We start from the raw sequence: 15,036 nt of genomic DNA on the forward strand, positions 1-15,036 counted from the left end.
GGTAGATAGATACAGTTACAGTAAGCGGATAGCATAGCATCCTCCACTCTGACCATTGCTCCATAACCAGAACCACGCACTCACCATTACACACAGCGCATGCGTGAACCAAAATACTGACAGCCAGTGTGCGTGGTGACAGCTGTCCTGATGATATCCATGAACGGTGAGAGTTAAACACGCGAAAATTATGTCTGAATTGTCAAATGTTGCAAGTTTACTATAGTTGATTGACGAATGTTTGACTCCTTCGTGGAGTTGTCAAAATGTGCTTTCTTAAAACGTTGATCGTACAATACTACTGCTAGTTTACCAGCTAACTGCTATAGCTAACATGCTAGCCGAGAGGCTGCTGTCAGTCTGCCTGGCCCACGTTAATCATGCGGCCCATTGCGGCTTATGTGTAGCGATTTGACGAACACATTTTATGACGCTACAGTGCATCTTGGCTAATGCCAGATTTCACTGTAAGTCACTCAAATACTTTTATTATATTGAAAAGCCGAGCTTTGCTTGCCAGCCAGCTGATAGCCTAGGCAGGCTGTAAAAGGGCTGCAGATGCGCCGCTGTTTCTGCCTGCGCTATCATGCCGTACTGCTTGCTTGATCTGTTCTTTTTATGTGGTCAACAGCATTGACCAGCGGTAACAGCAGTCCGCACAGCACCAGCCACGGCAAGAAACACAAGAAAAAAGGGAAGAAACACCGAAAAGAGGCCACCGAGGACATCGCCAGTTTGGACACTGGGTATGTCTCAGCCCAGACCACTCATCATGCTAGCCAGTGTAGCTGTGTTTGTTGCTACCTAGCAAGCTAGCAGAGCGTGTTCTAGATTCTGCGGCTGGGTTGGTGTCTGAGTGTATGGTGCTAAAAATACCCGTAGGCGGTCAACCGGCTCACCTCTCCAGATAAGCACATTGACTCATGTCCTCCTCCCCTCCTCTCTCTCTCTCTCTCTCTCTCTCTCTCTCTCTCTCTCTCTCTCTCTCTCTCTCACTCTCACTCTCACTCTCACTCTCACTCTCACTCTCACTCTTTCTCTGTCTTTCACACTCTCTCTCTTTCACTCTCTCTCTTTCACTCTCTCTCTTTCACTCTCTCTCTTTCACTCTCTCTCTCTCTCTCTCTCTCTCTCTCTCTCTCTCTCTCTCTGCGAGCCTGTTTTAATATAGCCCTGGTGAACCTGAACAACAATGCACATTTCACTCATGTCAGAAGGACGTCACTAGGGCTATTAAGGCTATGTGGGCTCAGCTTGAACTAACACGTCTCACTGCTGATTAAACAACCCACCATTGATTGATTTAGTCCTGAGACAGGCTTAGCTTCTATTTGCGTAGGACCTCCATTTGATCTGGTACATGCTATCACAGAAGAAACTCCCTCATTGTGACAAAAAAAAATCACAGGATTCGGAATGCCAAATGAAAAAAACAGATTTCATATCAAGTCAAATAATCTAGTCATATCTGTCCTAACAGTAATGTACTATATTTTCCCTATATAAGGAGCATACAATTGGAAAGATATAGTCAGACACGACTTACAGTGTACATAGCAGTTGTTCCAGTATGAATGTACATTTATGATATAAGATGTATATACAACACTTTTTTTTCCTTCTGAAAATGTTCCTTGGTTAGACACTGATTAACTTGTGATCTTGTCTTTGCACCTCAGGCCCCAGATCCCGTCCTCAGATGCTCTCTGCAACATCCTCAACCTCCACAGGCCTGCCACTCCCTCCCAGACCCCCCCTCTCGACCTGTCCCGGACCCTCCCTGACCTTCAACCCCCTGCCCCCCTGAACCTCTCCCAAACCCCTCCTGAGCCTCTGCCCCCCACCACCACATTCAGCTTCTCTCAGACCCCACCCGATCCCAAGCCCACCAGCCATCTGATCTTCTCTTGCACGCCCCCTAAATCTCATCCCCCGGCTCCTGTCACTTTCTCCCAGAGCCCCCCCAGTCTCCAGCCGTGTGGCCCAGTCTCCTCCCAGACCCCTTGCACCCCAGTCTCCCGGCCCATCCCTATCCCCCCCACCTCCTCCTCTGACATCCTGCCTTCTCCTGAGACTCCCGAGACACTGTACACATCTATTGCCCCGTCACTGGGGTTACCACCCATCTTCTCCTCCACGCCTCCCACGTCATTGGCTCCTGCCTCTCAGACCACTCCCCCTCAAGCTCTCAGCCCACCCCCGCCAGACTTCACTCCGCCCCCTCCAGAGCTGCTGGGATCTGACGATGAGGAGCAGGAGGATCCAACAGATTACTGCAAAGGTAGATCTCTAGATCTGTATGACATCTCACTAGACATCACTAGATCATTATGTCAGGATGTGAGCTAGCTAGGCTGTGTTTGTGTATTGCAGGTGGTTACTACCCAGTTAAAATAGGAGACCTGTTCAACGGCCGCTACCATGTAGTGAGGAAGCTGGGCTGGGGCCATTTCTCTACTGTATGGCTTTGCTGGGACCTACAGTAAGTATTACATACACACACACACACTCAAAGACTGCTTGGGCAGCTGATTGCCTATACGCTTGTACATTTAGTCACAAGGACTTTGAATCTAGGGACGAGGGTTTGTAACCCAAGTGTTTAGTGCCCTAAAGATTCCTAGGCCAGATTCCCACTCCAGGTGCTGTGGATGTGAGAGGGGACAGGCTCATTGATAACGGCTGTTCACAGGAGGAAGCGTTTTGTGGCCCTGAAGGTGGTGAAGAGTGCGCAGCACTACACAGAGACCGCTCTGGATGAAATCAAACTGCTCAAATGTGTGAGTTCCAGTTTTCCTCTTTTCCTCGTGCCCTAATTTCTGGCAAAGCCTTGTTGGTCGTACACACCATCACTCCCCATCAGTGACAGATGGCTGTGTGTTTGTCTGCAGGTGAGGGACAGCGACCCCACCGACCCCAACAGAGAGACCATGGTCCAGCTGATAGACGACTTCAAAATCTCCGGAATTAACGGAGTTCGTATCCTTCCGGAAACGCTCTTCCTCCTCAAACGCTCCTCATGTCTCCTTCCGTCATCTTTCCCTCCTCTCCACACTGCTCTCCCTCACGCACAACGTTCTCTCTCCGTAACGTTTTTCCTCACACTCTCCATCTCCTCTTCCCTGTCCTCTCTGTTGTCTATACAAATTCATCCGTCCCTTGTCTTTCTCTCCCCCACCCCGTCAGTTTAACCTGTTTGGGAGATATTCACTGCGCTCCACAGTGGTCTGGTTCCCCAGCTTGAGCCCAGTGTTGATGCTGGACGGGTCATGGTCCTGTGGGTCTGAACTGAGCTGTGGTTCTCCCTAACCTCCTGTGTGTGTCAGACGTGTGTATGGTTCTGGAGGTTCTGGGCCACCAGCTGCTGAAGTGGATCATCAAGTCCAACTACATGGGTCTACCCCTGGTGTGTGTGAAGAGCATTATCCGACAGGTCAGTCGCTCACGCTCTATGTCCGCCGTGCACTCGGCTAACTTCTTCACCTCAGTTGGATTCCTCGATTTCAAATACCTAAATGAATAAATCTCACATTATGAACCCATAATGTGAGACAGCAGGCATTGTTCAACAATGTTCCGCCACCACTGAGAGGGCCCAGGAGATTTACCCCTGCTGCTGAGTAGAATCAACCAAGTCGACTCAAATCCAGCTTTTCCTCTTGTTAATCTTCCGTTGGCGGGGGTAAGAGCCCAGAGATTTGAATAACTGTACCTATCCCTTTTCCCCTCATCTTCCCCTTTCTCCCTCTCCTCCTTCTCCTCCTCCCTGTATCTCCTCGTCCTTCCTCCTTCTCCTCACCCCTCTTTCTTCCCCCTTCCCAGGTTCTCCAGGGCCTGGACTACCTCCACACCAAATGTAAGATCATCCACACAGACATCAAGCCCGAGAACATTCTATTGGACGTTGACGAGGTATATGTCAGACGATTGGCTGCCGAGGCCACCATCTGGCAACAGTCAGGAGCTCCTCCTCCCTCTGGGTCCTCCGGTGAGATGGAGCGCTGTCATTGGATAGATGTGATCAAATATTGAGGTTACCAGTTAATGCAATCATTATGATTTTACTTTATTTATCATGAGAATTTAACGTAATATGTTTTTCCTGCATGTTTAGAATTCCTTTTATTTCTTTATTTCTCTCCTCTCGGTCTCTTGCTTGCTGTCTGTTTATCAAATCTGGTCATCGTCCTATCTTCTGTCTACTTGTTTTTTAACTCTGTGCTGTTTTTCTTGTGTGTCTGTGCTCATTCTGTTTCACCCTCCCTCCCTCCTCCTCCCATTTATCCCTCCATCCACCCTCTGCCATCATTCATACTCTCCCTCTTCTATCCCTCACCCTCCTCCCGCTCTCCTCTCTCCTGACCTGGCTTCTTACATCTCTGCTCATCCCTCCCTTTCATGGTCTGTCGTCCTCTCCTCCATCCTGCTACCCTCTTTCCTCCATCCCACCCTCCCTCCTTCCCTCCCATACTCCACCCCCTCCTCCCCCCTCTATCCCCTCCTCCTGTGGGTTCTGATGACAGTTAGCACGGCTCCCAGGGAATCTCAGGTACGTCCAGACAGAGGGTGTTGCTCTGCCTGCCTGCCTGCCTGCTCTAGAGGGAATAGACTCACATAGCACACTGGAAACACATTCATGTTTGGACTTTAGAAACACACACACAGTTCATGTAAAAACACACACATAGGTGTCCTGATATACAGTAGGGGATAACCCTGTAGCACAGCCTCACACACACACACACACACCTATGTGCAGAAACACACAGGTGTCACTGTGGTGAACAGTGCTTAAGGACTCTCACTGTGGTGAACCACGGTGACTAACATTGACCTGAGCATTTTCACACTCACCTCGAGTTGTGTGTGAAGTAGTGAGTATATTACCCTAACCACTTTCTGACTGTGTGTGTAATGTGATGTCCTTTGGCAGACAGGGGTGGTACAGCTATAGTAACCGACTGTCTGTTAATAGCGAGGCATGAACTGCCATAGGATCTGCGTGTGCGCCGGTCCAGTTGGCCGTTTGCAGGCATGCGGAGGGGTGGGACTCTCGTTCGCTGCCTCAGCACAGCTCGCGCCGTCTGGCCATAGCTAGCCCACATGCCAGCTGACACGTGAGGTTGTGAGGTCACGAGGTCAGCTCTGAGGAGCTCTGGCATTTATGGAGGAAGGCTACTGTGCTCTGACGGCGCATACTGCTGCCACACACACACACACACAACCTTTCTTTTAAAATGGTCCCCGAATCGGCACTGCAGGAGTACAGCCTTGGCATGGAGATGGAGATGTGTGTGTGTGATGCCAAGGACCCTGGTGAAGGAGGGAGGTGGCAGGTCAGAAGGCTGGAGAACTGGGCCACTGGCAGAGGAGCCTAAAATAGCAGGAGCTGGTCATCTAGGGGATATGGAGGAGGGAGGTGGGGTGGCTCCTGGGAGAGAGGAGTATGTTGAGGAGGGAGGTGGGGTGTCCTGGGAAGGAGGAGGGGGGTTCCCCACGAAGGGAGAATTAGTAGGGGTAAAGTATACAGACTGTCAACAGTTGGTGGTGATGGTGGCTTTTCCACCATGAGGAATGACAGGCGTGAATGACATCAGATTATGGAAGCAGTCGCTCCTTCTGAGGTGTTATTTGAAGCCAGTGCCTGTTGTGTCAATAGCCTGTGTTCTAGCATGTGTTGTCTTTCACAACATGGCCTCTTGCATACAGCTTGACGTGGAAATGTGTGTACACAAAGTTGTTCAGAGTAGGTGATGCTTGACACCTGACTCTTGTACCGTCATCTATGTGTGGGTGTGTGTGGGTGTGGGTTTGTGTGCGGGTGGGTGTGTTTAGGCGGGGAGGCTGTCTAAGAACAAGAAGAAAAAGCTGAAGAGGAAGGCCAAGAGGCAACAGCGCCTCCTAGAGGAGAGACTGGTGGACCTGCAGAAGTTGGAGGAGGAAGACGGCCTGTCTCCTACTGATCCCGGCACCTCCTCCAACCCCCTACGCAGGCCCTGCGGAGACCAGGAGGACGGGGGACACACAGACAGACAGACCAACCGTGAGTGTTAAAGAACTCGTGTAGGACAGATGTAGGCTTGTGTTAGCTGTGTAGACAATCTCATGTCACCTAGTTCACCTTTCCAATCATTATGGATTACCTCATGGAGAGGAGCGAGGAACAGTCCTATACAGTCCTTTCAAGTTAGGATATCACTGATCTCGCAATCCTTGTTCTCCCCAGGGCTGTCCGTTGTCAATGGCAACGGAGCTTGCCACCCCTGTGGAGGCTCCTCATCCACAGCCAATGCCAAGGCCAGTCCGGAGCCTGCCTCGTCCTGGTTGGACGACAGGTGTAATGGTCATGACCTGCTACGGTTCTCCAGCCCAGGCTCTGGCCTATCAGGGATGTCCATCCTGTCGGCCACCTCAGACTCCGCCCTCTCTACCCTGTCTGGATACTCCACTGGCAGAGACAGCATCCAGTCCCCAGGCAGTCAGTAATACACCCCCTGCTCACACATTGAGCCACTCTCTCACACGTCCAGCTTCGCTTGTGATGTTAAGCTTGTCTGGCTTGTGTGGTTTTAGCGTTCAGTGCAGCAGACTTCCTGGTCAGTCCACTGGAGCCTGGGAACGCAGACAAACTCCGCATCAAGATAGCCGACCTGGGAAATGCCTGCTGGGTGGTACGTAGGCATGGACCCTCGTCTGGCTGGACCGAGCTGTTTACGTTTAGGGGCAGTTGCCAGTCCATCTCTTCAGTTCATCCTCCGCTCCGCTCTCTCACTCTCTCTGTTTGTCCTCCTCATCCCTCCAGCACAAGCACTTTACAGAGGACATCCAGACGCGTCAGTACCGAGCCCTGGAGGTTCTGATAGGAGCAGAGTATGGGACGCCTGCTGACATCTGGAGCACAGCCTGCATGGTACCGATCAACCTACCGTCTTGAACCCCCCCCCCCCACACACACACACGCACACACACACACCCTCCTTCTACACAGCGCAGCCTGTATGGTGGGGACCAGGACTAGACCAGTCAACCTTCAGTCTCCTCCCTTCTAACCCTCTCTCTGTCTCTGTTAATGCACCATTCCCTCTCCAAGCCCTTCCCTCCACCCTGCTCTGCATGCCTGCAGCTGGGTGATGCATCACCCCAAGGTTGACTCGAGTTATGCTGTGTTGCAGGCGTTTGAGCTGGCCACAGGAGACTATCTGTTTGAACCCCACTCAGGAGAGGACTACACCAGAGACGAAGGTACAGAATCACCCCTCCACATGCAGGCTGAATCGACCAGCCAAGCGACCCCTTATTCATACTCTGCCTTTTCAAGCGTGCTGTTTTTGTTACTCGGAGAGATGAATGAACACAGAGCTAGACCAATGTGGGATGGGTGGTGCACGGTGCTGGCTGCAGTGGAGTGATGTTGTGTGCTGCTGTTCCTAACGCTGCGGTTCTGTCCTCCTGGGTCAGATCATATAGCCCACATTATAGAGCTGCTGGGCGCCATACCCCCACACTTCGCCCTCTCTGGAAGGTACTCACGGGAGTACTTCAACCGTAAAGGTCAGTGCCCTCTTTCTAGAGTTGCACTTTTCTGAAAGTGTTTTTTTTAAGGTAGGTATTTTTTTTTTCTCCAGAAGTTAACAAGAATTGAAGAGTAACTTTGGTGTTATGTGCACTTGCTGTACTTGCTCTGTCATATGTAGACATCAGTGTAGTGCTAGTTTGATTATTTAGGCCTTTTACGTTTTGTAATATGTCGTTACATTATACATTGAGAACACTTTTAAAATAGCATGCTAACTCGTGCTTCAACAATACCTGTATGACTGCCAAAACTAGCTAAAGAGCTGGGTCATCAGTTAACCAGTACATTAGAAACTGACAGAGCTAAAAGCAAACGGGAATTGATTTCCAACATAAGAGAGAAAAGGAGGAAGATAATGGTCGACACAGATTAAACCTAAGACAATACACCAATGAAAGGAGACATTTACAAGATGTATTACAAGATGTATAACATTTACATATGTCAACAATTCATCCTCAAAGCAGTGCACACTAGACCTACAGCTGGCTGAGATGATGACAGTACACTCCTGAGTAACAGTTAGAAGGTATGCTTTTCATCCTGGTGGGCTTGACCGACACGTCTGAGCTCAAAGCCTGGGAGTTGTTGAGAATCCCTGTGCACTAGTGAGTCAACAGGAAAGATGTGCAGTCAGCTAGATAGAGTTTCCTACATCTCGCGTGTCTTTCCAGGATCGGTTTCTCGCTGGCAGAGAAGGAAAGGATGTTCAGTGAGATCACCTACTGTAGGAGAATATGATATGCTAGGTTGCCCCCTTTTTAGCTTGCAATGTTCCCATACTAGAGAAATTCTGGGGTCCTTCCTAGAATTTGTGCTTAGAAAATGCATCCTTGTATGAAAATGAGATGTCTACCATGTTTTTACACAACCCTTATTTCCAGCAATGGCTGTTTGGCCATTGAACATTGTAATATGGGTTCAGTCACACACCTGTTGTAAAAGCATGATTATAGGGAGTGACAAAATGGCCTCATCGAATGTGTTGGTGCTTAAATAAAGATTTGTTTGTCTGCTGTCTGCCTTGCAATGATTTCGTTTTGTTGGGATTAGGCTGCGCTGCTCTCTGGAGTGGAGCCAGGTACAGTATACCAATTATATTCCATTGACACTGTTATGTATCTTGTCTGTCTCTGCTTCAGGTGAACTGCGCCACATTGCCAACTTGAAGCCCTGGGGTCTTTTTGAAGTACTCCTGGAGAAGTATGAATGGCCCCTGGAGCAGACAGCCCAATTCAGCGACTTCCTGATGACCATGCTGGAGCTTGTCCCTGAGAAGAGGGCTACCGCTGCACAGTGTTTGCAACACCCTTGGCTCAACTCCTAAAGGACTACAACTACCACTCACATCTCAAACTACAGCTACCAGGCTACCACGTACCTCTTGGAAGAACTACTTCTTGCTCTAAACAAGCATACCTGGCTAAACACAATAACTACAACTACCACTGTTTGCAGTACCTCCTTCTCAGCTCTGATAAGTGTGTTAACACCACTTCTGGGCACCAGAACCCCCCCAGCTGAGATGAGCATCAATTTTTGTTGACTAGAACTGAACATAATAATATACACAATCACACTAGGCCTACCATGTCTTTACTGTCTGTCTACAAAACTGTCTGTACAGTTAGATCAGTCTGGACACCTATCCATCCAGGACTCTTCAAACATGAAATGTAAAAGTATAATTTAACTACTGTAGCTAATATAAATGGAAGTATCGTATCCACTCTTACTGAGCACATAAGTAGCAGTAAGCTAATGTCTACCAATCTTTAATTTATTGAATAAGCTTTACAACTGTGTAAATGGAAAGATAAAGAATGAGGTATTATGATACTGTATATGTAGTTTGTTTGAGTGTACAACCTTGTCCCCCAGTCACATATATGTTAAAATAGTGCCTTGATATGCCAGATGTGAAATGGAAAAAAAATACAAAAAAATATAATTGCCTTCACTTTTTTTTATACATGTCGCCAAACTGTGTGGAATGCATATTTTGTGAACATTAAAAGTATATGCGAATATGAATGAAAGAACTGAACCCAGAGATCTTACAACCTGTGTTCTTCTGAAATAAATAAATCCTTTTTGAAAACTGGATGCACAAGTGTTTATTGTCATACACAGAAAATGGCTTTTAAATTACATTTTTCTGCTGCTGCTACTTTCTATGTCATGGTTTAGAAAGTGGTCCAGTAAATGTAACGACTCCATCAGTAATTTGGTAAGTTACAAAATGTGCCAAAATTAAGAAAATTTGGATAATTGCTGGAGTTGATGGAAAGTGATGGAATTTTTCAAATAGGTAAAATAGCAAAAAAAATTGTTCACCCTTTAAAAACAACTTTGGCAAACACAATATTCCACCGGGACAGTTTCTATTGCAGATGCAGTCTGGCCTGGGTCTGACACTTAACCAGCTAAGATTAAAACTCTTATCCCTCAGATCCAAAGAGCAAGTCATTCTTACAACATCTGCCCTTCAGGAGGTCCAGTAATACATATACACCTTCTGTAGAAAACAGCAAAAATCCCCAGCATCCACTCCCTTGGACTCCCAACATGGGGATCAATAGACACTGATGGCAACAACTGGTTGTGGAAACCGTTGATATAAATAAAATGTCCACTGATGGTTGTAGTCAGCTCTGATAAAAGTCTCTGAGTCTTCAATATCTATTTCCCATCTACAGCTCTTTTCCTTGCTGCTAGCATTCCTTCTCAGTTCTCCTCCCTCACTTCTTCTTGCGTACCACCGTCCATCCATCATCCTCTTCCTCTGGGGCAGGGGGGTCTGGCTTCCTGGCAGGGGCTGTTGCTTGGGTGACCGAACTTGACGACGCTCCCTCGCACTCCATCGCCTGTCAAACAATCACATGACATTTAGTTGTTGAAGAATATTGTGACTCATCTAAATAGTTGTAGAGTTTATTTCATGAAAGAATTCACTAGTTGAAGCATCATTTTGTTCATCTAATCCTGTAATGTTCTGATGCGAGGAAACCTCACCTCTGTCTCATCTTCATCACTGCCTTCCTCCTCACCAGCCGTAGGAGCAGCTGTGACCGTAGCCCTCTTGATAACCTTCCTCTCCACTAGCTTTGCTGTCTGCTCACTGACCTCTGACAGCTTCCCCTGCTGACACCGCAGGAACTGCTCGGAGATACGCTCAGCTATCTGGATAATCAAGAAGTAGACCATCAGGCTACCAGCATTCCTGCAACATTAGGTAAATAAGGGCATTCAAGATGGGCCAAAAGTTAAATTACATCAGAGATGGAAGGTAATGAAGTACTAGAAATACTTCGTTACGGTACTGAAGTAGATTTTCTGCTATGTGTACTTTACTTCACTATGTATTTTTCGGACAACTTTTTACTTTCACTCCTTACATTTTTACACAAATATCTGTACTTTCTACGTACATTTTTTTAACCAGGGTTATTACTTTAGAATTAATCTGTATTTGGTGACAATGGCATTGATTTATTATTGACATTGTGCACCTTTTTCATTTCCTGTTATCTAGCTACCACGCAGAACAAATGTAAGCTATTGCTATGTCAGAGCCCATACTTACATACTTGAACTTGAGTGAAAAAGTGCAGTGAGTAGTTAAACTTTTACCAGAGTCTTTTTAAACATGAGTATCTGTACTTCTACTGGAGTGAAGGACGTGTATTTCTGCGACATCTAGCTGTACCGCACCTGTGGTAAACTGCCATCATCGACCACTGTGTCAAACTCGTTGTTCATCAGGTCAGCAATAAAGTCCTCCACCTCATACTGCTGAAGATTAGCTGCGAAGGCACATACAGCTAGATATTTTCATCGTAGCTTTAATGCAAATTAGGTAGAAGTTTATCATTTAGAAAAATATGAAGTAAGAGAAGATCTGTATTAGCTTTACCGTTGTCATGGAAATATTGTTGAACCACATCCACCATCCAGTCTGCCTTATCTTGGCCGTACACACCTCCAAAACCGTTGTCTACGGCTATCTGCAAACACAGAAAAATACTCAAGTGCCCAAGTCCTACTGTTTGTGACGCGCATTACAATGCAACTAGTAGCCTGCTTGGGTGCATCCACAACAGACAATTACACAGAAAACAAGCTACCAATCGTATAGCTAGCTAGCTTTTGACAGTATGCGAAGTAGCTACTGTCTAAATTTGATTGCGTATTTGTTAGTAAAAGTACAGTACCTGTAAAACAGGCCATGTTTCTAATACAGCTCGTACTGCCTCAGTGAACACTTCACGTGTAGACCTGTGCGCTTCCATTTTGGAAACAGCCAGGCATTACCAGTCGAAGTTGCAGTTTAGCGAAAAGGAGTGGATCGTAGATGGAATAGATTTTTTTTCTCTAACGCCTCAAAATCAAATGTGATTTAGGATTATGGAAGCAAATCAGCAACATAATGTTTATTTCAATTCCAAAATCCGATAGACAAGCGTCGTGACGAACTTCCGCTTTGGTCTAGAAGTCGGCATTTCATTTTCCTACTTACTTCCTGTCCGCATCCGCATTGGGAAACAAACAACAAGATGAGTGGTGCTATTGTACGGAAAAAGAAATATAATGTACGTGACTCATTTAAGTTTCAATGTACTATTGTTGGGTCTAAGGAGCACTGTTGTGTGCCACTTTGCTCGGCTTCAAGTCGTTATAACAGCCAATTGAGCTTCCACTGCTTCCCGAAAGACATCTGCCTTCGTGCGCGGTGGGTGCACTCAGTAAGGAGGGTGACATTTTCGGTGACCCAACACACCAAGGTATGCAGTCGACATTTCCAGGACCATGAAATCCACACTACTGCTAAGGGTAGACGGATTTTAGCAGCAGGCTCTGTTCCTTCGTTATTTGAGTGGAATAATGACATCAAGAAGTCACGGGCCGGTGTTTGGGAGCGCCGATCCCGATCACCAAGTCCGGAACCTCACCCGGCCGAGCCAGAGGAGGACATCGAGCAAACCGTCGTGGTCCCGATGGTCGTGGACCACGACTATGGGGCCAGTGGTACCGTATGTGTGGACCGGGAGCATGAAGATGTGTTGAGGGAACTCAAGGCGCTGAGAGAGCAGGTCCAAACGCAGGTTGCTCAAAACAGTAAAATTCTGATCCAAACAATTAAATAAACAATTCAAATAGAACAAAATTCAGTCTGCTCAAATTCGACATATATGTGAGCACAAATGTAAATAGTGTACATGAGGATAAAATCAATGACTCAGCAGTGAACAATTTTGAGAAATGTACAGCTTTTTATTGAACTATATATATTTAGAATACATTGAATGAACATCATCTTACAACATTTATTTTTTCTTTCCCATACTTGAACTTCTGTAACAAGTATGTATGACTCAGTATAGCATTTTAGATTTTTTTGAACAGAGACTTGGAAGATGGCTGGCTCAAAGAAACACAGCAAAGGGGACAGTGTTCTGAGCAGAGTCTGGAAGAATCATATCATGCAATATTGCAGATAACTTTGGTATTTGGACTGAGGCAAAAGCTTATGGCAGCCACAAACACAACTCTTTCACCATACACATGGAGCCGTGCATTCTCTGTGCTAGGATATAGTGGGCTGAAAGTAGGCTATTGTCAATCAACCACATATTGTCATATTATATACTCTATAGGCCATTATTGAAATTCCTGTTAAAATGTAATAAAACCAGATCTTACAAAAGACAGTTCTCTTATTGGGCATATATAAACGACTCTAAATTTGACCACAATTTGACAAAGTTGTAAAATAAAAGATTTCCTCAGGTCAGAAAAACATTTAAGATATTGTCTATACCCAAAAAGAATTGTGAACTCAATTGCATTTGACAATATTATTGTTATTACAAATAACATTCAAGTAAAACTAAGATGCCGATATTTGATATGATAAAATGAAACATTTTTTAAGCGTTTGGAGTAAAATTACATTCAAAGATATTTAGAATTTCCAGACACTTTTAAAGACTGGTTTAATAAATCACCAACACATGTAATATTGGCCAGTGGCTGAAATGATGATATATATATCCACCCTTGTCCACTCTATACATTTAATTTCCAGCTGTGCAATGAAAACATCCAAAACCAATTTGACACAGATTCATCACTGAAGCTAGACCAGAGCTAGATGGGACAACGCCTGCCTTGTCCAGCTCAGACACGTGGTGGAATAATGGTGTATTGTCTGGCTTTACGTGAGCAGTGAAGGAAGTGGTTTCTCTGTGTGTATGGCCCTGGAAGAGCGGGTGTTGCAGCCCAGAGGTGATCTCAACAGTCAGATGTGTGCTGTGGGTGATAAGTAGTGTAATACCAATAACAACCCTGATCCACACAGGCACAGCTTGTCTCTTCAATCACAGCAGAATAGACAAGCAGTCCTTCCTGATGGTATTTTCCCTTTGTCTAATACTGGAGTCAATCATATCCTTCCACATCGTGGTTCATATCAGATTGATTCTAGATAGATATCAAGTATGAATCCATCATAACCATGTGAGATCAGGCAGATTGCAAATAGTTATACCACTAAATAACTAATTAGTAGGTGAGAATTGAATGTGCCAAGCACCGATTCAAATTGTTGAATAAAAGAGAACTGTAGCTGGTCTAAACATTTATACATTCCATTTGTCACTGTTAAATTATGTTGTGTGGTACTAGCTAAATGTTACCCTGTCTGATCTCCCAGGCTGTTATTGAATGAATACAACCTTCCTCTTTTCACCACTGATCTGTTGACTAGATAAGTGAAATTAATATGAAGGACTACAACCTTTAATCTAACCAATGTGGGTTAAATCAGATGCTTCCTCAAGAGCATATTTAACTTTCCCAGAGTTTATAAACAGGGCCCTATGGATGAACATATCATTCCTTTTACATTGAATATGTATAAGAGCCACTCCTAGTTTATCCCAAACACTGGATCCAACTTACAACTTGAATCTGATGTTGGCCAGGTGTAGTGTGCATTAGGTATTGCTTGTGTGTTTGTAGATATTCCTCATTGGATAGGATTAACATCTTAACATATACTTACATACATACACACACTTATACAGACCAGTTTACAGTCATTCATATTTCACCTTTTTAACCCTCGGCTCTTTCCACAACACCCATGACCTGACCAGAGCAGTATGTGCTGGAGCTGACTTCTTTTCCAGAAGATCCTTGCTGCATTTTCTATTCATATCCAGCTCTTTCTTTAGATAAGTAAACTAACAATTATCGTGAAACAATAATACTGTCTTCATATCGGCACGTTAAAACAAAATGAAAAACAAGTTCTATAAATAATGAGAAAACATTTTTTTACCCATAAATGACAAATTGTATGTTATTTGTATTATTGGCTCAATGTCACATTTCCTTATATATATATATATATAAAAAAAAAAGCACTTCAATGATGATATCAAAATCTCACTATT

At 45.4% G+C, this 15,036-nt stretch overlaps 2 protein-coding genes across 3 annotated transcripts; one reads left to right on the forward strand and one right to left on the reverse strand.

The window, feature by feature from the left end:
* Positions 1-58: 58 nt before the first annotated feature.
* srpk3 (SRSF protein kinase 3) lies at positions 59-9,052 on the forward strand. Of its 2 annotated transcripts, XM_084679478.1 has the most exons (16): positions 59-166; positions 632-746; positions 1,680-2,281; positions 2,374-2,482; positions 2,693-2,780; positions 2,892-2,979; positions 3,327-3,433; positions 3,823-3,988; positions 4,524-4,549; positions 5,836-6,043; positions 6,227-6,478; positions 6,574-6,671; positions 6,803-6,910; positions 7,173-7,242; positions 7,459-7,551; positions 8,719-9,052. In XM_084679478.1, exons 1-16 carry the CDS (start codon positions 151-153, stop codon positions 8,901-8,903), a joined length of 2,331 nt encoding a protein of 776 aa, XP_084535604.1. In that variant the 5' UTR covers positions 59-150; the 3' UTR covers positions 8,904-9,052. The 2 variants fall into 2 exon arrangements, with proteins under 2 accessions (XP_084535604.1, XP_084535606.1); XM_084679480.1 differs by lacking the exons at positions 7,459-7,551; positions 8,719-9,052 and having other exon boundaries at positions 7,091-7,180.
* A 615-nt stretch (positions 9,053-9,667) lies between these two features.
* Positions 9,668-11,985, reverse strand: tsr2 (TSR2 ribosome maturation factor). Its single transcript, XM_084679481.1, has 5 exons — positions 11,791-11,985; positions 11,493-11,583; positions 11,291-11,382; positions 10,592-10,759; positions 9,668-10,443 (listed from the first exon to the last, which is right to left on the reverse strand). Exons 1-5 carry the CDS (start codon positions 11,866-11,868, stop codon positions 10,318-10,320), a joined length of 555 nt encoding a protein of 184 aa, XP_084535607.1. The 5' UTR covers positions 11,869-11,985; the 3' UTR covers positions 9,668-10,317.
* Positions 11,986-15,036: the final 3,051 nt, after the last annotated feature.

Source organism: Hypomesus nipponensis, chromosome 18, assembly GCF_054491055.1.
Source record: "Hypomesus nipponensis isolate SF chromosome 18, ASM5449105v1, whole genome shotgun sequence".
NCBI lineage: Eukaryota > Metazoa > Chordata > Actinopteri > Osmeriformes > Osmeridae > Hypomesus > Hypomesus nipponensis.

Coding starts and splice junctions, on each gene's coding strand:
- srpk3 (XM_084679478.1), top strand. Junction 6,044..6,226: donor CACAGACAGACAGACCAACC/GTGAGTGTTAAA, acceptor TGTTCTCCCCAG/GGCTGTCCGTTGTCAATGGC. Junction 7,552..8,718: donor GGAGTACTTCAACCGTAAAG/GTCAGTGCCCTC, acceptor TCTCTGCTTCAG/GTGAACTGCGCCACATTGCC.
- tsr2 (XM_084679481.1), bottom strand. CDS start 11,868: ATGGAAGCGCACAGGTCTACACGTGAAGTGTTCACTGAGGCAGTACGA. Junction 11,584..11,790: donor AAACATGGCCTGTTTTACAG/GTACTGTACTTT, acceptor CTGTGTTTGCAG/ATAGCCGTAGACAACGGTTT. Junction 10,760..11,290: donor ATGATGGCAGTTTACCACAG/GTGCGGTACAGC, acceptor TTGATTATCCAG/ATAGCTGAGCGTATCTCCGA.